Below are 22,424 nucleotides of genomic sequence, written 5' to 3' on the forward strand. Positions count from 1 at the left end.
TGTTCTGTTAATATATTACTTTCGATTTTAATCAACCAAAAATATCGCTGGAGTATCAGAAAAACTATCATTATTTAGAGTAAAAATAGCAATAGTTTTAAACTAACGGCTCTTAGTCCCTGTAACGAATTTATTGCAGTACAAAATTTACGTTAAAAAAAAGTTACAGGGTATTGCAGTATCACCAACAGTATGTTTTAATAGGTTAAACAATATGTTAGAACGCGCCCCGCTTGTTCATTGATCATAGACGATCAATCTGTCAAATTTCCGTGGCAGGACCAATCTCAGATTGGTATGAGGCCTTGCGTTGCCTTGGGTTAGAGGTAAGAGGTATAATCTCTGGATGAGAGTCCACCTATCGCAGCCATCTGCTGAAAAGATTACACAATAGGGTATTTTCACAAGTCCGGAATAACGTTAAACTTGAAAAACTTGAAAAGACTCTATATTCACATGCTTCAGGTACAGGTTCAAGTCTGTATTGGTCTGCATTACAAAAGAGGTCATGTATTTCGAAAAAGGAATTCCTTGCCATCTCTATTTTAACTTTAACTTTTAGAGAGTGATCCTACCGATCATTGAGCCAACATCCCAAATATTTATATTGATGCAGTCTTTCTCTTTCCTTCTTTCCCATTTTTAGGGGTACAACCATATACATGCTAGTATACTTTTTCTGTATTATATATTTTTTGACATGTTTTTTTTAGTCCTTTGGTGTTGTAGGCCATATTCATTTTAACGGTATACAGCGGATCCTCTGAACTTTTTAGCCTAAGGGCCACACTAACCCCTTCACTATGTCCCAAGGGCCATCACCTTGCTAGCTCATCATACCAACATACTGTAGTTTTAAAATGTCGTCAGAAGGAATCCAACCCAAGCGGAATCACCCAAAAAATACAATACATATTGATAACAGTGACTGAAAATCTATGCGCCTATTCATGGATCACTTTGTAAAGTGCTCTTGAAAATACATAACAGATTGAAAGCGTAAATGATTATTTTTTGCCACTGAACCTGATCCGTGCATAGTAGGTAGGTAAATAATAAAATGACAAATCAGTAAAACTTGGTCAACACATATCAATAGAAGACCATAAAAATTTTCGAACTTTTTTACTTAGTAGTTTTATATTACTATCCCTCAGCTTACCAGCGTCAAATTATGGAGAGTGCAGCAAGCTGCGGGTCATCAAATGAAAGCTAATACAGAAAATAAATACCTTTTATATTGATACTGTAAGAAACCATATGAAAAATTGACCTTTTGAACACATGTCACCTTTAGGACAGCGACAGGGTCTCCAAACACTCCAATGACAAGAAGAATAATAAAGGTTAGGTATTATTTATTTCAACCCCCCCTACGTATGTAATATCGAAACCCATACAAATCAACGATTTTGATTTCTTAATGTATTCGGTCTGAATATCATTATACCTTATTTAGTTCCAAGGAAGAAAAAAAAATGTTTTGCGATTAGCTAGGCTTTTTTTGGACGCACATTGTCGTATCTCGTGTTTTTTACAAAGTTCATTATTGTATGAATCCTTATCATAATGTTTGTGAGAAGAAAGAGACGGCTGGAAGCGTCTCTTTCGATCTCCAGACTGGTCAGACGTCCACCGTGTGCATTGTTTTATATATTTTTTTTCCCCAAATGGTTATGAAAAAAAAAAAAAATAAGCTTACTAGAGCACAAAAAAGTTATTAAATTATATTAATTGATTAGTATTTGCACTATGTGCAATGTAAAGACAGCAGAATGATTAATATAATAAACCCTGTAAAAACATGATATTTATTGGATTTTCATATTCATATTTTATAGTTATTATAATATACAGAAGAACAACGTATACTATCAATAGTGTTACTTATAATTATTTATACCATCTCTAAATATTAAATTGTTATTAAATGTAAAATAACGTGTCATTCATACGATATTTTAGTTGACATCTTTTCCGGAATATAATATCGTATCAGCATTTTTACAAAAACCGCTAAACATTCCTAGTTTTTCGTTAGCTTTTATAAACTAAGATATAAAAATAATAAATAGTAAAATTCCTTTTTTTTTTCAAAAATCGATCTGTATTTAGATTATTACTAGACAAAAATATATTTAAATCCTTCTCCTGTAAAATCACGTTTTGTGGGTTACGATAATATACGGCGGAGGTGTCGATATATTGATGATAATGACTGCTCCAAACATTTGCCGTAGCTGTACGATTGTCTATGTTTCAAAATGCAGATCTATGTATTGTCCATATACTTATTTATCAAATAATCTGTGATTATTCTGACTTTCGCAAACGTCAAAAAGTTTGAAATTTGAGGGTTATTTATAAAATATATTATCTTTACGCCTACTATAAAATATGCCGGAGAGTTTAGAAACGGACATATTAAATGCTAAAGAATATTTAAATTCACAGTACGTGAAAATTCACGATGAGTGGGTTTCTGGGTAATAAATTTAATTCGAACCATATTAAAATTACAGCAAAAATATTTGAACCTTATATGTGACTATTATTATTTTGTGTTTAGGTGTGTGCAATTCTTCAGGGAAGAGCAGAGAAGTAAACCATACACCAGACAACAGTTAAATGAAATGGTAAAGAGCCAGTGGTTATTGGGAGATCTCCAAGAAATATCACCTGGCTGCTTACCTCCAAATTTAAATAGTCAGATTAAAAGCTCTTTAAACGGGGTGTATTTACTTCAGTTAATATCCTTACTTGACATAGGTATGGTTAATGATACAATTAACAGCTTTTAAAATGAAAAAGTTAATAAGCCAAAATAATTATAAATCATATAAACACAAAGGAGGCAATATTCTAGTGTGGTAGAAATACCCACTCTACGATTTTTCAAATACATATGTTATTATTATACTCAGTAAAAAGTTTTATATTTATTAATATAAGCATTCAAATCTAGTAGTTAATAAGCTAATAAGACTCTTCAATGCAGAATTTGTGATACTGCAAATTACTGCATTATTTTATAAATTTTAGGATTACCCGCATATCAACAATTACAAAAGCTCACTAAAATCGATAATACAAATATAGAAGTAACCAATAAAAGCAATAATAATTTCAATAGCACTTTTCAAGAACCTCCTTCACAAAGGTATGGATAATTAAAATATTCAAATATTTTTTTGAAAACTTATATAATCCCATATCTCTTTAATATATTGAGTTTTTCTACTGACATTTCTTGGTGGAACTGCATTTTAATTATAATAATAAAAATACTTTATAGTTTTATTTGTAAAATAATTATAAATAAAAGTGGAATAAAACTATAAAGTATTTTTATTACCATATCTCTTTATTAAATCTTTTCAGAATGTTAAAGCTAAGATTAACTGATGGAGTTCAAGAAATAGCTGGAATAGAATATAAATCAATGAGGAATTTGAACACTGATTTGACACCTGGAGTGAAAATTCAGGTTAAAGGTACCCAACTTCAGAAAGTATCTTAATTACTTGTTTACTTAGGTTTACTATCTCAATTAAAATTATTTCACACTGTACACTGGAGCCACTGGCAATATGAAATATTTTATTCTGTTCATCAATGTGAAATTCCACAATTAGTTACTCAAGACTGGTCAAATAGTAATACAAATAAATTATATTATTTTGAAATGGAATATAGTAGGAATACAAAATTGACAAAAAAAATCAAAATGAATTTCGTATTAACAGATTTTAAAAATGTTGAAATAATTATAAAACATAGCCCTTATTTAGGGATGTATTTGACCTTTTATTTAATTTACGTAAATAGAGTATTATTATATAGGTGTGAAGGTTTTCACGGTCACTGTTATTAATGTTTCTTTTTTGGGTGATACCGTGTGTGTTGGATTTGTTCCGACGTTCCGACATTAAACTCAACATGGTTCCCAGCATTACATACTTCAAAAATAAATAGAAATGTGCCTACTGCCGACTGCGAAACGGTACAAATTACTAGTACTTAAACACATACTTTTTTCTACTAAACACTCAGTTTACCCTGCAATGGTAGCCGAAAAGTCGGAACAAATCCAACACACACGGAATCACCCAAAAAAGAAACATATTAATGAAGTATTATTATTATTGAATTTAAACAAAACAAAAGATCTTAAACTGTAGATCCAATGAATGCAATTTTATCTTAACACAACATAAGCGTCGGGTTTCTGGCACGAGTTGGCAACCACAAATCTTAAATAATGAGATGTCTTCATAAATGGCATTGAATAATCTTTATTTAAAAAGCAAATAAAAATATTTCAGATTTTATGCACACGAAAAAGATTATTTTATAATATTCAACTTGCGGTTTTATTTGAATTGTTGATTTGGGGTGAGATTTTGACTTTAAAGGTCCAATATCTTACTACTAGTAAAATGTTAGTTACCAACTTGTGCCAGAAACCCGACAATATACAGATTATTTTTACTATACACACACAGGTCCAGTTGATTGTCGGCGAGGAGTGTTGATGTTGGAGGAGAAGCATATAACTGTTTTAGGAGGAGAAGTTGATGATCTCCTGCTAGTCAACCAATACTCGGAGGTTCTTACTAGGATTGTAGAATCAAATGCCCGGCAGAATTCAGAACCTAGTATGTTTAAATCTTATTATTACTTTTTTAAGGGTTGCTATATTTATATATGAGAACCCTTTAAATTATTTTTTTTACCACAAATGTTTTTTTTTTCAGCGGAAACTTTCACAAGACAAGCATATCGACCACATGTTAATTTATCTTCGTTGAATTTGCAAAATCAAATAAGTAATAGAAATCTTAACCTAAAACCGAATAAACAGTCCATAAGATCTACAACATCCCTAACAAATCATGCAAATCCTATAGAAACTGCAGAATTTTCAGGTTTAAATGCTGAAATGTTTATGGATGAGGACATTGATCTTGATCAAATAGAAGCTCTCGAGGAAAAAGTACTATGTCCTTTAAATAATTATTCCAGTGATTGCGCTACCCCGATAATGCCCTCAAAAAAAATTAAAATAGACAACTCGGGACAATCAGTTGTACCTATACCGTTGCAATTACACGACGATGAAATAAACAAACCTAATTTCATTGAAAAACCACAAAAATCAACTGTGTATCTCGACGATGAGGAAGAATTTGAGAGGATGGTAGATATCGATGAATTTAATGATTATTATAATGAGCCACCTGTTGCAGTTAAACCGAATGTCAGCGATGCTACAAAAAAAAGTAATATGGCAGAGATGATTACAATACAAGAAACAGAATCACCAGTAAAAGTAAGCCACACTCCGTATGTTTACCTGAAGCAACTTTCAGAAATTTCAGATGAGAGGAAACTACATAAAACTTTCCCCGTCAAAGCTCAAATAATGAAACTGAATAGCAAACTATCACTGCAGAACCACAGGTGGGTGTTGCAGTGCAGGCTGTGTGACGGGTCAGCCTACTTGGACGTGGAAGTCTCCAGCCAGGTGTTGTGTCAGATGGTCGGCTATACGCCGGCAGAGATGACCAAAATGAAAGGGGAAATGGCCTCCAACCCATCGCTGAAGGAAAAAATGCTTCAGGTTGATTATTTTGATATATTTTATATTATGTGCTTTTATGTTATTATACATAAATTGTTTATTTAGTATTTGAGTTAATAAGGGCGAATGAAGAATATGCTTAATTGTGGGCAGTTCAATTCTGGGAAGATTGACACAAAATATTTGTTTTCAATGAAGTTTTCATGCAGTGTTTCAATTTATATATTTTTATTTTATTAAACATTTAAATACAAATTCACTCTTAAACCCAATCATTTTATAAAAGCTAAATCCCACCAAGCCACCTTTTGTGGCTTGTTGGTTATTCCCGGACTGGCATCTGAAGCTTAAGACTGATCACCTTACCTTTTAGTAATAGATGATCGAGATACGCCGCATTTGATTTGACAATACAGTGCCCAATGCACCATCGGGTATAGATAAGGGTTTAACAATGATGATGATTATGATTTGTAGATTCGTACAATTATGAAATTATTTATCTTAAAAAATAGGAAAGATGATTTATTATCTAATCTATTAATTGAAACATTAGGATTCATAAAGATAAAAATTTCACTCTTAACCCTACCGGGCTTAAGGGGGAGTTATCTAGGGTCCTCCAAGGGTGGTATTCTGAATCTTCTCTACCCCATAGAGAGTGGTTAATTTGGGAATTTTTATTTTTTTAATATGACGAAACTTTGCTTCATATAATGGCCACACATATGATTAAACATCCAATGATGTATATGTTCAAACTAATGCGGTTTAGTCAATTCAACCTAATTAAGTGTTTTGGGTAATGCTTAAGGTCACAATAAATACGTGTTAAAAATGCGTTTTCTACGCGCGCATTAGTGTTCAGAATACCACCCCAGGTAGCATATATTGATTTAGATTTTTTGCATAATCTTTATAATCTTGAAAATGGACCAAAATTATTTTTCTGCTTAATTCTTTCAATAGTCTAGTCCAGTCTAGTCTAGTCTTAGTTTTCCCCCATGTAAACAGCAAACATTACAATTCGTCGTTTTACAGTTTGCTCTTTTGATATGTTGGTCAGTTCGCATGTGGGCTTTTTGCAAAAAAAACACATTGTGCATCTCAAAAATATTTGTCAGTGTTTTTTTTTCAGCAATTAGTTTACTAATAAGGAATTTATTTTTAGGGAATAAACAATGCCAGACAAAAAATACAGAAATTGGACTGCCTTCTTCTTATTGCATACAGCTCTACTGGTACAACTATTGTGGGAACGGAAGACTTTCAATTTGCACACCTGCGCCAACTGAAAACACGGCATACACATCAAAAGTGATTCTTCAAATAGCCGATGCAAAAAGTTTTTACAACAGAGGATTGTATTGAAATCTCTCACAGAGTTTTATTTTCGTTATGGAAACATTTTTAGCTCTGACAGTTAAAAAAAACTTGTCCTTGAAAAATGATCGTCAATCTTCTGCTGTAGATGGCATATTTAAATAAACTATCGAAAAATAATACAAACATTATCTATGTAAGGGTTTTTAGGTTTAAAAAAAAAACAAAACAATTTTATATCATTATATTTATTTAAAATATTTCAACTTTACAACTAAGAGTACGGTAATTTAGATTTGCCAAATAAAATTTGTCCTTGTTACAGAAATGTTGAATTTCTGAAATATTCAATTACCTCCTAAAATAAAACTAAAGTAAATGTTAAAGTCCCAAGTCAAATCAGCTATAAAGTGATAATTTGTTTATTAATAAATACAATATCACAAATCAAATTTAATATTTATTGCAGACGAAATATTATTTATAATATACAGGGGAAAAATAATATTTTTCGTTGCTTAAACAAAAAGCATATTGCGAAGCAACGTTATAATATACATTATTAATAAAATAATTAACGGGGAAAAGCTTAAGCTGAGTAAATAATCAATTTTGCACAAAATTCTTATGTTCCTGTTACTTATCTATCACAATATAAATAAAATATGCTTGATCCAAAATGCAGTATCTTATCCATAACTTCGATAGAATGCTAATTCATTAAAATGATTTGGACTAAGACACACACGGTGTACACCAAGCGTGTCAAACTCAAACGCTGACATTGGGCCAAATATTGAAGATTTAAGAAATATCATTTTACTTTGAAAAGTAGATATGTATTATGTAGGTGATAGTATAAAAAAAGAAAAAGAATAATATTACGTAATACAGTAAATTAATGTTAGTAAATTTTATTACATAAAAACTCACTGACTTTTTTATGTCTACCGGTTTCGAGATGTACCCGTCTCTTCGCCAGGAAACTTATAATGTAAATAAAGATGTATAGTGGGATTGGCATGCTAGTGTAATTAGTGTTCTGATAAAGAGATGGATGCATCTCGAAACTGGTAGACATTAAGTTAGTATGTACTCAAATTTATTGAATGTTTGACTGCAAATAAATGATAATATTATTTTCGTCCTGACACATGACATCTCTTCTCTGCTACTATTTTTCCTGCTTCGGAGAAATTTTGGCTTATGACTTTATATTGGCTGGGCCGTGAGTTTGACATGTTCGCTGTACACAGTAATAGAAATAATATTAATTTGGTAGAGAACTATGTATGTACAATAATTAAAAAGCCCCTTTCAACAACATAGAAATACGTTTTTTAAGAAATGAATATAATATTTTTTACATAAATTTACGCGCCATAAATGCACATTAAATACATTACTCAATAATTTATCCATTGTTAAAACCTACAAAATTTAGAAGTTAATAAATTCTGTCAATCTGAAACAAAACTCACCGAATTTGATCTGGAATTCTGACATGTTCCTTCCGACTACTGAAAACCTCACAAAAAAAAGTCCACGAATGATCGAAGAAAGAGAAGAATCTTGATAACTGCCCCTGCGCGAGACGTTTATATCTTAATCCTATCACCCATTTATTTTTTGTTTATTATTTATAGATGAATCTGTTAAGGTTTATAATATCGCCTATTGCGGGTTGTAAAAAAATGCATAAATCAACAAAAAAGTTTTTTACTATTAACAAGTTTTTGGGATTGATTTGGTATTTACTTTGAATTACAATATCGAGACAATTTAAAGTGACTACATCAATACAATAGAGAGCAATGAAGTCCTTAAATTAGTAAACATGTTGTGAAGAGAACAATGTACAACAGAATAATTAATTATACAATAGTTAAGGAAGCTAAAGTCCAACTATTTGTAAAATTTATAATCACCGTGTAACATGTGTAGAGATTACGACAGTGATTATATTTGATGTATTTTTTATTGGTGCAAATAATTGAGGGATTCAAATTATGACCCTAACTGTTCAAAAATAAAGGAGATCACCCAGCCTCCACACATTTTTGGGCTAATTTTGAAAGTGCCGGCCATCTAAATTAAATTTAATATTCTAATAGAGTATAAAAAAATAAACCCTTTTTATTACAAGACAAAAGTTCTAAGTCAAGTCTGCGAGATAATATTCAAACTCAAAACGTCCCGGCATGCCCGTTTACGAACCTATAATGTGTATACAGGCATGGATAAAGCTTTCACAGGCAGACAAGCTATTGCGCACTATTATTGCTCCTGCCATAATGGCAGAACTATCGGCTGCTGCTCCCATACTCCCATGTGATGTGTATAGTATGGTACATGGGGTATGCGAGGCACCTGCCTGCCATAAACATTCCTGCTGAAGTGTTAGTAGATATATTTGTTCGATCATGAGCATTATGAGGATAGTATTAAAATATTTTTACAGTGATTATTTTTATTTTTTGTTTTATTTTCCCCCTGAGCCTTTTTATAATGAATGTGCGACTAAAACGCAATTGACTACTATTACACCACTTGTATCAAAACAAAACTGCTTTACATCTATGCTTAGTGATACTTTGAGGCTAAATATTCAAACATAAATATAATCACAGAGAATTGACTTAGAACTTTGGTATAGTAATAAACAATGTTTATAATGCTGATTTCTATTTAAATAATGCATTTATATTTGTTGGCCGGCAAAATAAAAATTTCCCCTTTACATAGTTACCATGAGACATTCCACAAAATAGTATATGTATGTAATTTAAAAAATAAGAATAGTTTAGCTATTTTTAATTTGAGAAGATACATCAGAAACGGATCTATGCATCTTAATGACATTCATTGAGGCCTAAATACAAAATTGCACATACTCGAAACATTAAATTTCATTGGTATATCTGTGATAATACAATACATGTACATTTTAATATCCAAGTAATTTAGAGCTTACTTTTTTGGAGTTGTTACTGGATTGTAACAGAAGTAGTTAAAATTTAATTTACTCGGTACAAGGTAATTTATATTGTTAAACTAAAAATACATGCGTTCCTTTGTTTAGACGCATACTTTACAATGCTATTTCTAAGTCAATTGCGCTATTTTCAACTTTGAACACTATCTGTGCTGTTTTCAAATTGAACATTGCCCGGTGCTGCTTGGTGATGGCGACCTTCTTTCCAACAGCTAGCCGCAGCGACGCGAGTAAAATGCTATTTTCAACATGAGCATTAACCTAGCAGTGTCCAATGATACTAACCTTCTTCCGAACACAGTAAGTCGTAGTGTTAAATTTAGAAACATCATTTTGAGTCAAATGAGCTATGCATTACCCGGTCTCATTAATGGTAAGTTGTACAATGTGAAATTTGGACACATTCATTAATTCATTTATAGATCAACAATTTTTTACTCGGCCTTTTTCGGTAAATAAATCACACTCATTTAATGGTAATTTGTAGCAACGAGAAATTCAAAAATAATATTTAAAATGTCATTTCTAGCCAAATTTTTCTCGGCTTTCTTCGGTAAAATATGAAATTTGCTGTCTTTAATTTGTAGATGTGAAATTTAGACAAAAATAATCATTTATCAAGCATGCTGTTTTCGCGCTTATTTTTCCCCGGCCATATTCTAAATTAACTGAAATATTGAGAGAAAATTGTATGGTTCGAGTATCCTTATTATTTGAAATATGTACAATAATTTTATATTATTATTCTGGAACATGCTGGTGACTAACATTTTACTAGTGGCGAGATATTACACTTTTGAAGTTAAAATCTCGTCCCAAATCGACAATTCAAATAAAACCGCTGCGTTGAATATTATTTTATGTATTCATAAAATATTTTTATTTACTATTAAAACAATGATTATTTGATGCCAGTTATGAATCAATCTCATTTTTTGAAAATTTGTAGTTATCAACTTGTTCCAGAAACCCGACACGAGTTTTATAATTTACGAATAGTAATGAAGGACTTAAAAATCTATTTATTTATTTAAAAATAATATATGAATTGTTAAAGTTTCTCAGTTACCAATGAGGAAGTTCAGTGTTTTTTTGTTTTGTTAATAGACTATTAAATTAAGACAAAATCAAAAAAAAATATATATCTGTATTATCTATATTGCTATGATTTTTTTTAATTAGTCCGCCCGTGACTTTACAAGTTGTCGTCGGTGAGTTATGCTGAAATTTAAAAGTAGAGCCCTGTAGCGTCAAAATATACGGAATGTTGAATAAAATGGCTACTCGGAAACTGAAAATCTATCACAACACATAAAAACGCTGTAATTGATTGGTCGATTCACAAGAACCTGTGACGTAGTTTATTTTTTCCATACATTTTTGAGAAACTTTCCCATACAATTATATGCTCTAATTTTTCCCACATGTAAGAAAACATTTTTTATATTCAATTTTCTGTTTCCTTATTTAAATCAAAGGTGATTAGGATCTATTATGTAAACAAATCTTTAACTTTTGGTTCGCAATGAGTAAAAAAAAAATCTTTAAAAATGTCCTTATATTATCAAATCAATATAATAAAATTGTTTTTAACAATGTAAACTTTTTGTCACAAACTTAAAACGCAATATTACCTTTATTTTATCCAAATCTTTATCATCTATATCAGAGGCCTCCAAACAATGACCTGCGGGAAAACACCCGCCTGCGTTAGGTCGAATATGCCCGGTATCCGACACGCTACAGTTTATTTTGATTGTTGATTGATTCACAACGTAAGTAAATCATACAAAATAATAATATGGTTTTAATTAGCGACCAATTAAGAAACATATTAACTGATATGCATAATTTAATCGAACTTATCTGTAATTAATGATACAAGATTTATCCTAAATACTTACAATTAGTGAAATTTATGTAGCTCTAACACTGCACTGAAAATTGTTTGCAGCTGCAGATCAAGTTTACTTGTGGTAAGCATTAGCATCGTGCTCCTCAGTTAACTTGGATCTGTAAATATTTTTTGTATATTTCATTTTGGAAAATGTTTTTTCATACAGATAGGTAGTTCTGAAAGCGGAAAAAATCCACGAGCAAATTTATGCAACTGATGAAACCGTATGAGTAGAAGACTCCAGCAATTAAAGACCTTGTTTTAAAAACCTCAAATGGCTCAAACCAACTATTTATCAGGAGAGTGTTTAGACTGCCACGGTTAACTATTGTTTTTATGTCTTTAATACACTGAATAGAAATTGAAAAAACTTTTTAAAACTACTTTTGTATTGTATTATCAGTGCTATGATTTTTTAAAGTTGAGTATATTTTTATTTACTTCGCATGTGACGTCCTCAAGTTCTCTTCTTCCCCTTCTTCGAGATGAGTTCTGCTTATTGGTCAGTTGACCTACCGTAAACCGGATATCTATTACAACTCTCTTATCATCGGTTGATTCAGAAGAACTAGTGACGTCATGCAAAGTAGTTAATTTTTATTATTTTTTCATACATTTTCAAGGAACTTTGCCGTACAATTTAATGCTCTAATATTTTAAGAATACATTTTTTATATCCAATTTCCCGTAGGGCTGAATATCTTCATTGTAAATTATCTACGGTATCGCAACCACGAATATTTCTATTTACAATCTAGTTAGTCTTGTAAATGTGCTCATTTTTAATATTTGAGTCAATTCTATAATTACATACTGCTTTTTGGAAAGTCAGAATATCCGATAGAGTTAGCGGAGAAGAATACTTTGCGGAGGATTCTATTAAACATGCACTAAAGAGAAAATTTAATATATTATTTTGAGGAATCCATGGCGATAAAAGAAATATCTTACATATTTTTATAGGTATGGTAGACTAGTTTTTAAAAGATAGTGAAATAAACATTAGATTTTCATTAAACAATCCTAAAAAGAAACAGGGATTCAATAATTTATATTCTTATTTGATTTATTGTTATGTAGATTTCCAGAAAGAGACAATTGTGAAATTCTTACAATTTAAAATGCTAACACATATTCACAGAAATAGTTACTCACTGGGCGAGCTCCAAATGGGAGTTATAATACAGCTGTACAGTATTTTTTTTTACAAATATTAAAAAAAAAAAACAAAATGACAAAAACAATAATACATAATCTATAAAAACATTTATGGTTAAAATATAAAATGAAAAAAAAAGTTTTAAAGCATCTATCTACACATCATATCTGTAGGAAGCTAGTAAATACATAAGTTATTCAGCAATATATAAAAATGCCAAAAAATAACTTTTTAAGCCTTGTAATTAATAATCCATTGTGTATTTTGCTGCCAGGCAGTACGGTGGACTATAAATATAACTTTCAACAAGTAAATAAGAATATGTTAAAAGGTGCGATAATTACACATGCAGTAAGTTGATGACAAAATTTAGCTTTAAAATTACAAGGAAAAGAAATTCCGAAGTCTTTACACAATTCTCTCGTAAAAGAGTAAATACGCCTGAGCTTTAAGGACTTTATCTTCTGAACTTTCTACAACTCTACTGTCGGAGATATAGAACCATTTCCCCGGTGGAGGTTCCACTTGGGATGTTCCGGACGCCTTCTCCCCCGACTCGTACCCGGACATGGAACTGTCCGTATCGTCGTTAGTTCCATTCAGCACTTCCGGCGCTGTATTGTCGGCTTCGTCCCTGCTGACATTTTCACCCTTGGGTAAGAATGAGAAGCGCTTATCCCCCGGTTTGGCTTGCGACCTCACCTTCACATAGGCCACGTAGTGTCCCCCGTGCATGCTTCCCGAATGTTCTACAACTCCGTAGAGAGAATACAGCAGTTTGGTTTGGTCGGGAGATACATTCGGAAGGCTTCTGACTTTCTCGGAACAGAATGGTGCCAAATCCAATATGGTGGAAAAGTTAACGTGCTTAGCCATTTTGCGGAACACACACCGCGGACCGAATTGAAAACGTTTCAAATGAAGAATGAGTACGGCGGGTGGACTGGATATGAGAAATCTTTTAGTCGCATTTGTGTAGACAGTTTTACCGGTATTGGCTTTCTTAGTGCAAGCTTCGCACCCCACTTTGTTATTGCCGGCCAAGAGTTCCGAAGCCGTGAACTGATTGAGGCAGGACTGAATACTGTACTCCCCATCGTCACATTGGTATCGAGGGGAAACCGTCGGATTGCGATTCATTAGTTGGGAATGCACTTTAGAAGAATCTAGATCTCGACTCGTCAACCTAAATTCGGAAGGGTCTAATGTACTCTCCATGTTGAGAGTCAAGCTAGTTGGGAGTTTACTGATGGCCCCTTTGCTGGGGTTATCCAGTTTTAAGCAATCCATCTTAGAGTGAATTTTAAACTCGCTCCAATTAGGCATAGGTCTCTGCATAGCGGAACGTAAAATTATTGAAGGTACATGGTTTTCCGATTCTACAAAAGAACTCCGCGAGACAGGACGATCTAATTGGTAAACGGGAGAATTGTTGGTTTGTCGAGGGCTGGACATATCCATGTTGATTTCGCTGGAGAGAGATGTGGGGCTTCCTAACTCTTTGCTAGTGAGAGGCGATTCTACATTTACAGTATCGGAGAGGGTATGTTTAGCCGTCTCTGGACTCGCCACACCAGAGTCCGGGTTTGAGTAAACGGGACTATCCACAGAGCTAAGGGGGTGGTATTCGAGCGCTATTGCCTTGGCTGACAAGTATGTGGTAGGTAAAGCGTCATCTTTGTCTTTTTCTAATCTTTCCGGAGAGAGATCACTTTTTTCTTTATCTAAATCAACAGGACTAGCGCGTATGGAGTCGGAACTGATCAGTTTATCAGAATTGTATCCTGATTCCATTTGGTATGCGAAGGCAGCGGCAGTATCCGGTTGTGGCTGAGGATCGTCGGTGTGATTCCTTTTAGGATTTTCTTCCAAGTTATCTTCCACATCGGCGTCAGATTGCTCGGAAGAGCTCTTGTTTTCTGTTTTACTATCGGTACCATCCAAGGGAGGAGAGGATTCATTTTGTTTTTCAGAAACAGACCAATTATTATGCCCTGGAATTAAATAACACGTTATTCATATTTTAAAATGTAAGTAAAACATAAATATATTTTCACAACAAAAAAAAACAAGGTTAAGGAAGGTTCATGTCTCGGAACAACAAAAGAGGCGAAGGAAGGCCACAAGTGTCCAGCCTGCGGGTCATAGATGGTAGCAAATATCTCAAAAAAGAAAATATTGGAAGAGTTTAGAAGAGGCCTATGTCCAGCAGTGGAATGAATGTGGCTAGCAGTAAGTTTACATTTTAATTCTTCCACATTTGCTAGACATAAATGACACAATTGCTGCACATAGGCTGGATATGCTTAGTAAATTCAAATAAATGAATTTCTTGTTTATCAGTCAAAATCACTTTACAGACATTTTAAAATATAAAACATTACATAATATTAAAAAAAAAAAAAAAACACAAAATAGCTCTTTTTATGCAAGCGTGTTGGTCATCCTTCGGCGGCAGAGTATTATAATACCTTTTTTATTTTTACGCAGTTTCCTCGCTGCTTGTCTTTCTTTTTTTAGTTGGTGCTTGGAAGGTTTATTCTCATCTGGAGCCCCGAGACAGTTGATTTGTTCCTCTGAAATCAACACATTACTTTGTAGACCTTTCAAATGCACACAAAAAAAAACAATGTATTTCCAAGATTGAAACTCAAATAAAAACATAAAAGAATCACGGATCATTATCATTGTGGCTACCTGGAGCGGGCCCCTTCCTCCTGGTGACGGCGGGAGGTTGGGGTTTCTCGGCTGTGACAGGCAGGGACAGGTCCAGAAAGTACTCCGTCCTATTGGAGGAGTGATGGCAATCCTGGCACTCCAGTGTGGACACCAGGAATCCTCGGAACACCTGCATCATGCATCATGAAATGCTTCAACTTATTCTACAGCTAAATAAAAATCAACAAATCATAAACGCTCACTCATAATATCGCCAGGTTGCGAAAGTTAAAATATAAATTTTTTAAAAATAAGTTTTTTATGACGAACACATAAAAATATTGACTTATTTTATTCATTTATCCTTGTACAATTTTTGTATACAAACATGATAATCGTGGTAGATTCTTGAATGTGTAATAACAATTATCTCCTGTGGTCATAGTGATAAATAAACTATCTATTTATTGAGTAAATCTATTATAAGCAACTGCTGGAACCCGTGGTAAATTGTAAAACTCCCGGAATCATCAAATTTGGGTTTACCTGCTCAGGTCTAAGCATCGTATCAGAAGCCTGTTGACCGTAGAATTTCACCTTTTGTATTTTCTCTTTGTCCAAGTCTGATCTCTTTTCTTTGGAGTCCAAGTTAAGTTTCTGAAGAACTATACTCTGATATCGCCGTAAATCTTCACCCCTGCAAAAATTAATCAAATCAATTACATGCTAACGGGCGCTGCACTAATATGGCCGACAGGCGGCCTCCGTGGTGTAGTGGTCAAGACGCTTGACTCACGCACAGAAGGTTCCGGGTTCGATTCCCGGTGAGAACACAAAAATTTAAATGTGATTTTTCTCAAGCCTGGTCGTTCTGTGATGTATTTCACCACTGTAATTGGGCCTCCTGGCCTGTTGTGGTGCAAAAAAATGAAATGAAAAAATGAAATGAAATTAAGTATATAGAATTAAGCAATCAAGATAATAGATAAAATACAACTGTATTTTTTAATGATAAATTGATGACAAACGGATTAAATGTATATTGAATGTAAACCACTTTATTATGAGACCAATTAAATTTATTTGGGAGAAATCTCATTTAGTTTCGGAAAGCACGGATCTTTCCATCTACAGGTGTAGTCATAAACTAAAACGTTTTAGAAGATCTGTGCTCTCCGAAACTATAAAGCAGTGGTCCAAAATATATTCAAATAGTCTCATAAGAAAGTGTCTTATTTAATGAACAAAATACTACACCTGAGTGCCTGATAACATTGATACATTATCATATCTTTATCTGCACCTGATGGTGAATAGGGCATGGCATTATTAAACAAAATACAGCATATCTTGATCATCTGTAACATGAAGGTATTGCGAAGTCCAAGTTCAGAGACAATGGACAGATATTTACTATACCTAGTGAGGATAGACAGTATCTATTATGTTTTTAATTTGATTTGACATAATTGTACTACATCAAATTCTATTTAATTTCACCCATATTCACCATTTTGCAAACAAAACATATTGTATTGTTTACAATAATAAACGCCGATTTCGGCACTGAACTGAACTGAATAAAATATTGCAATATAAAAACACATTTTGATTTAATATTTCATGACGACCTAGCCAGGGTGTTCATATGTTAAAACGATGTTGTATATTAAACGATATATAGTTTGCGGTTACGCCTGGAATATCTGTCAAAATCGTATCTCATACGGGAAATGACGGCTAAAGCTGTCAATACAAAAGACATTTGTAGTGAAAAGACCGCTCTTTCACGTAGGTGAAACAAAAGTAATTATATGGTAGGAGGAAATGTCTGCAATGAAAGTGTCACAACACAATTTTCCGCATCTTGACTCAAAACATGAACATAAACTATGATCAAATCGGAAGTGTTTTTTTTTTTTTTAAATAAGAAAGTTATGTGTGTTCGTTAGAGTGGATCCTATGAGTAAAAATGACCGCAAATGTGTAAATTTAATTTCATTGTTATTTTTTGGTGTATATTTCCATTACTTGACTGATTTTATAAATATACTTTGAGGATTGATTGAGGAATCGAACCTAGAACTTCAAGTGTGGTAGGCGAACGCACCAACCACTACATTACGAGCTAGACTTATATCCACAACGATCATTGAATTACTAGTATATTTGCAGGCACCTTAGGGAATTAAAAAAATATTACGTAGTGACAAAACACCGCTTTTTAGTTGTTAACGGTAGAGCTGATTAATTAACCGGAGTCCAAAAAGACAAATAAGAATACCTGACTGCTTCTAGTAGATGCCGAAGAAGTTCATGACTGTCGTGCTGTTCACCAGTGCCAAATTGTTGATTCTTCTGTGTGAAGGCGTGGAAAAGTTCTTTTGGATTAAAGGTGTCAGCTTTGCCTGAAAAATTTAACATAAAATTTATATTCAATACGATTTTAAATGTTTTTTTTTTAATTTCTCAGTTCAGTCAAAGTTTTGATACTGAAATTTATATTTAACATTTGCAAAAAAACTACATTTGACAATGTTTACATGCATAAAATCAGAAAAAGTCACTTAATATTTCCCGGTCCTCCTATAATAAAATTCCTGGTAAAATAAAAGCAAAAATAGTATAAAAGAAACAATATTTAATATTGCTATTAAATATTGTTTTTTAAATCAGTTTATCAACGGCATGAGTGATAATTTTATTTGATATATCGTCTATGTAAGTTCAATACAGCGTGTGAGCCAAAAGAATCAAAATATGTTTTTTGGTGTTTTCAATTGAACGGGACAAGCTGCATTGATTGGTATATATGAATTTAGAAATTGACCAATATATTACTTGAATTTGATTAGATTCAGTATTGCGAATTAATCCTCTTTACTAAAGAAGCAAAGATATACCAAGTATATCCCTAAATCCCATACAGCGGATGAGACATACTCGATTTGCGTAAAGGCAATGCTGCAAATACGGCATACATAAGTGCCGTAATTAAATTCATATAGACGCATATGATACTAAAAATAGATTGTCTAATATAAATCAAAAACACAAAATAAACTGCATTTAAATTATTTCTTATCTCTTTGTTTTACGAAACCGTAAGGTTTTCTATACCTCCTGAACATTTTGACAAATGGTTCATCCACGGTTTTGAACTAACATAGACTATATACATTGTATGTTCCTTGTATTGTCATGCTATGCTTTTTTATTGTGTAAAAATAAAAAGTAATAAGTACATAAAAAAAACATTTTTGTATACAATTTCCCATAGCACTAAAAGTCGTTATTTTTAAAACGCATTTTTATTACAAATTTCAGTTATGTATAAATTTACAGCAAAATCACAATAATTCAATGTGATTTTACTCAAGCCAGGGTGTTCTGTGCTGTAATTCTCCATCAATTGGGCGGGCCTCTTAGTCTGTTATGCCACAAAAAAATATTAATTTGTTTATAATGTATTCCTGTAACACAAAGGATTTGAATAAAATAAATCAAACAACTTGGTTTTTAACCACTAATTTTTTTTAAAATTTATATTTTTTACCGACCGGTTTCAAAGCAAACAAGCTTCTTCGTCAAAGTTTACGTAACTAATGAATTCTTTCCTATTTTATTTTTATCATGCTAACTAAATACTACACGTGGAGCCAATAAATAAAGTCTTTTTTTCCCCTACAAGGGTGGTAATTTAATATCGATATTTTCGATACTAGACAGGAGAGGACTAAAAGAAATATTGTTTATTTGGTTTTTAATTTTTTTTTTCTTATTATGAATCGCTTTTTTAATTTCTAAGATTTCTAAGTTGTCTAATTTTAATATTATTTTAGAATATTTAGAAGTTCTTTTAATCCAGTGTCTTTATTGAAGTTATGGTAATTTTCTATCAGATGGTTTACGAATTCAGATTTTTTTATTATTTAAGCAACTTAAGTGTTCTTTTACTCTAATATTCACTAAGTACTATGTCTTTTACTCTAATATTCACAAAATAAAAATCACAAAGACAAAATCCATAAATACAATAAATCTGGGATATAACAATTAAATTGTAATGATTGCGATTCAATGTACATTGGAAAAACTAAAAGAAATGTTAAAATGATAAAAATAAAATAGGAAATAAATCATTAGTTATGTAGATCTTGACGAAGATGCAATGATGCGATGATTATTGAAAAAATATAAATAAATAACCACAAAGTTAGTGCTTCAAATGTAAAATTTTAAATATTTGAATCTCAAAAAAAATCGAACATGTTTCACTATTATATATGGTCAGAGATCAAATAGTAAAATAAGGCCAAAAAAAAATGTATTTTTATTTTTGTGGAAAAACATAAAAATAAAAGCTGGCAAGGATTGAAAATACTTTCCTTACTCTAACTTCACCAACCGACGGAGCTGACAGTGAACTTGTTAACCGAGAAAATGTTTACATTTAGTTATATCGCGTAGGGATGGGGAAGAAAATAATAAAATCATGATTTAACAAAATGAAAAAGTAATTTTTTACTGTTTGACAGATAAATATGATAATTTCTTTTCCAATTTTTAATAAGAAAAAACTATTATGAATCAATTTCTTAACCCCCCTTTTGTACTGGCCGAGTCTTATATAGTACGGTTTTACAAAACACGCCATTTTACAGGAACCTATCTACCGCGTTGTGGGAGGGTTACCTGTATATCTGTTACATGCGCAATGAGGAAGTTAAGTGGTTTTTTTATTTGTTAATAGACTATTAAACTAAGCCAAAAAAAAATTGTTTCAATCTTTATATACCGTATTATCAGTGCTATAAATTTTAAAGTTTTGTACTTCTGAAATAACTCCACATGTGACGTCAGAGGTTCTCTTCCGCTTATTTTCGATCAGTTCTGCCCATTGTTCCGTTGACGGTAAGCATACTAGAAATCTTCCATAACTCTCTTATCATTGGTCGATTCATATTTATATATTTTTTTTTAAAAAGAGAAATACAAGAGTTCTTATTATTTACTCAAATAGTTAAATTTTCAGACCATTTCCTAAAAGTCGTAAATAACTTGTGCTGGAAAAATGGCAATCGAGTTATGGTAGAGTGGGATTTGAACCTGGGACCTTTGGTCCGTGAGTCCACAATACTACCTCGGGACCACGACCCGATTCTATGAACTAGTAACGTCATTCAAAGTAGATTGTTTCTATAAAAATATATATTTTTTTTTTTCGTACAATTTAATGTTCCAATTTTTACCGCGCGCAAGAAAACATTTATTGTATCCAATATCCCATAGGGCTAAAGTTCCTCATTAATAATTTGTATTTAATGTAAAGTTATACACACTATAAAATAGAAATGACTTATTGACAGATTTGTAAACTGGAATTTCCAAGACTGTTGCATTAGCGTAACAATTTCTGATTTTAAAGTAAAAACTTTTCAAGCAGAAAATATTGCAAGGCAAAAACCTTGAAAAAAAAACTAACCGGGGTCTTGTAACTTTTCAAGTGCAGAAGCGAGTGTCTCGGTCAGGGGGCCCCACTTTTGGAGCTCCCCCGCGATGGGCGGCAGCTGCAGCTCCCGCTCCTCCCCTTCACTGTCGCTGGCCGACACCTTGCATGCGCCCCCCGGCAGGAGGAACTTCTCTCCGGGCTCCGCCATCTCTCTGAGGACCCAGGTGAGGTAGGGAGTCTGCACCAGACATTGCAGCACCGAGTTGAAGAAGCACGTGTTACCGAGGTTGGACAGCCCCCGGACGCGCTGAGCTGGAGAACAATCCGCAGCGCGAGACCCGATCGCCGGAGGAGTTTTGTCCAACATCAGCGTTATTTTCGGAGGCTCTGGAATTTCTAATTGCGTTTCAGCGACACTATTCGTCTTGGACGTAGAGGCCGCCTGTTTCTTCACCAAATCGATGGCCTCTTCCAGTTTCCACGTAGTTCCGGAAAGGCTGATGGAGGTGTTGCACATGTAGCAGTAGATTTCCCAGTAGCCGGTGTCTACGGCCAGGCAGTGGGAGTCGGAGTGCGGGGTCAGGTGGTGCTGCAGCGCGTGGGACTTGTGGTTCCTGCCGCACAGCTGAGACCCGCACTGCAGACACATCCATAATGTCGGCCGCTGAACTTCGTACATCGAGTTCTCGTCTTTATTTTCGGAGCTGTCATCGTCGCGGCTTTTTGCGCAATCCGAACATTCGACGGCGATACCGGAAATCTTCAATTTCTTCTTCAGCTTATTCAAGTCGACGGCTTTCTTTATGTGGGCGCATTTCGGTCCGTCTTCGCACGATTCTGTCGATTCTCCGCAATTGTCTCCTGGCTCAGATTGTCTCTTTTTTTTAACCATGATGTATTTTGATAGTCCTTCGGAATTTATGTAAGAAAAGGGTTAATCTGGTGTGTCACGCATAAAGCAAACGTCAGCTTTACCTGCAACAATGAAATTTCGCGAGATTGTCAAGATGTCGTTGAAAGATGTTGCTGATAATGAATAAACGAGAAACTCTTATCGACTAATTTACTGAATTGTATTAGCCCGATATTAACTATCTGGGAAAGCGTTATTCTACAAAATATGAAAATACACTACGAAAGACACTAGTCACCAACCTCATGGGCGCACAAAACGATGAAAATCCAGTATTCAGCATGTAAAATCCCATATGACTGACGGATTCTTCGGTTTTTTTAGAACTAAAAAGTGGCAACTATTCGAATTCCAGCTATGCGATTGGTGCAATTTAAAGAGCCTACTTTGAAAGATGGGAAAATGATTATTTTGAACAATGGTAACACAAAATCCGTGACAGT

At 33.2% G+C, this 22,424-nt stretch overlaps 2 protein-coding genes across 3 annotated transcripts; one reads left to right on the forward strand and one right to left on the reverse strand.

Moving 5' to 3' along the window:
* Positions 1–2,294: 2,294 nt before the first annotated feature.
* Positions 2,295–7,235, forward strand: LOC148281756 (recQ-mediated genome instability protein 1-like). The gene is made up of 7 exons (XM_088226163.1): positions 2,295–2,486; positions 2,570–2,769; positions 3,043–3,160; positions 3,382–3,494; positions 4,506–4,658; positions 4,758–5,623; positions 6,756–7,235. The coding sequence occupies exons 1-7, from the start codon at positions 2,398–2,400 to the stop codon at positions 6,903–6,905; spliced, it is 1,689 nt and encodes a 562-aa protein (XP_088082289.1). The 5' UTR covers positions 2,295–2,397; the 3' UTR covers positions 6,906–7,235.
* A 5,158-nt stretch (positions 7,236–12,393) lies between these two features.
* Usp16-45 (ubiquitin specific protease 16/45) lies at positions 12,394–22,346 on the reverse strand. 2 transcript variants are annotated; one of them, XM_088226161.1, is made up of 7 exons: positions 22,224–22,346; positions 21,102–22,043; positions 17,901–18,024; positions 16,163–16,313; positions 15,656–15,806; positions 15,430–15,534; positions 12,394–14,952 (listed from the first exon to the last, which is right to left on the reverse strand). In XM_088226161.1, the coding sequence occupies exons 2-7, from the start codon at positions 21,958–21,960 to the stop codon at positions 13,367–13,369; spliced, it is 2,976 nt and encodes a 991-aa protein (XP_088082287.1). In that variant the 5' UTR covers positions 21,961–22,043; positions 22,224–22,346; the 3' UTR covers positions 12,394–13,366. The 2 variants fall into 2 exon arrangements, with proteins under 2 accessions (XP_088082287.1, XP_088082288.1); XM_088226162.1 differs by having other exon boundaries at positions 21,102–22,309.
* Positions 22,347–22,424: the final 78 nt, after the last annotated feature.

The sequence above is a fragment of the Micrasema longulum genome, unplaced genomic scaffold, assembly GCF_059751315.1.
Source record: "Micrasema longulum isolate JH-2025_06_02 unplaced genomic scaffold, ASM5975131v1 h1tg000413l, whole genome shotgun sequence".
In the NCBI taxonomy this organism is placed as follows: Eukaryota; Metazoa; Arthropoda; class Insecta; order Trichoptera; family Brachycentridae; genus Micrasema; species Micrasema longulum.

Bases quoted from the DNA above. Each gene is read 5' to 3' on its own strand.
- LOC148281756 (XM_088226163.1), top strand. From the start codon at position 2,398: ATGCCGGAGAGTTTAGAAACGGACATATTAAATGCTAAAGAATATTTA. The intron at 2,770-3,042 runs GTATGGTTAATG...TATAAATTTTAG, and splicing joins AATATCCTTACTTGACATAG to GATTACCCGCATATCAACAA. The intron at 3,161-3,381 runs GTATGGATAATT...AAATCTTTTCAG, and splicing joins CAAGAACCTCCTTCACAAAG to AATGTTAAAGCTAAGATTAA.
- Usp16-45 (XM_088226161.1), bottom strand. From the start codon at position 21,960: ATGGTTAAAAAAAAGAGACAATCTGAGCCAGGAGACAATTGCGGAGAA. The intron at 15,535-15,655 runs GTAGCCACAATG...TGTTGATTTCAG, and splicing joins GAGGAAGGGGCCCGCTCCAG to AGGAACAAATCAACTGTCTC. The intron at 14,953-15,429 runs GTATTATAATAC...ATTTAATTCCAG, and splicing joins ACTGCGTAAAAATAAAAAAG to GGCATAATAATTGGTCTGTT.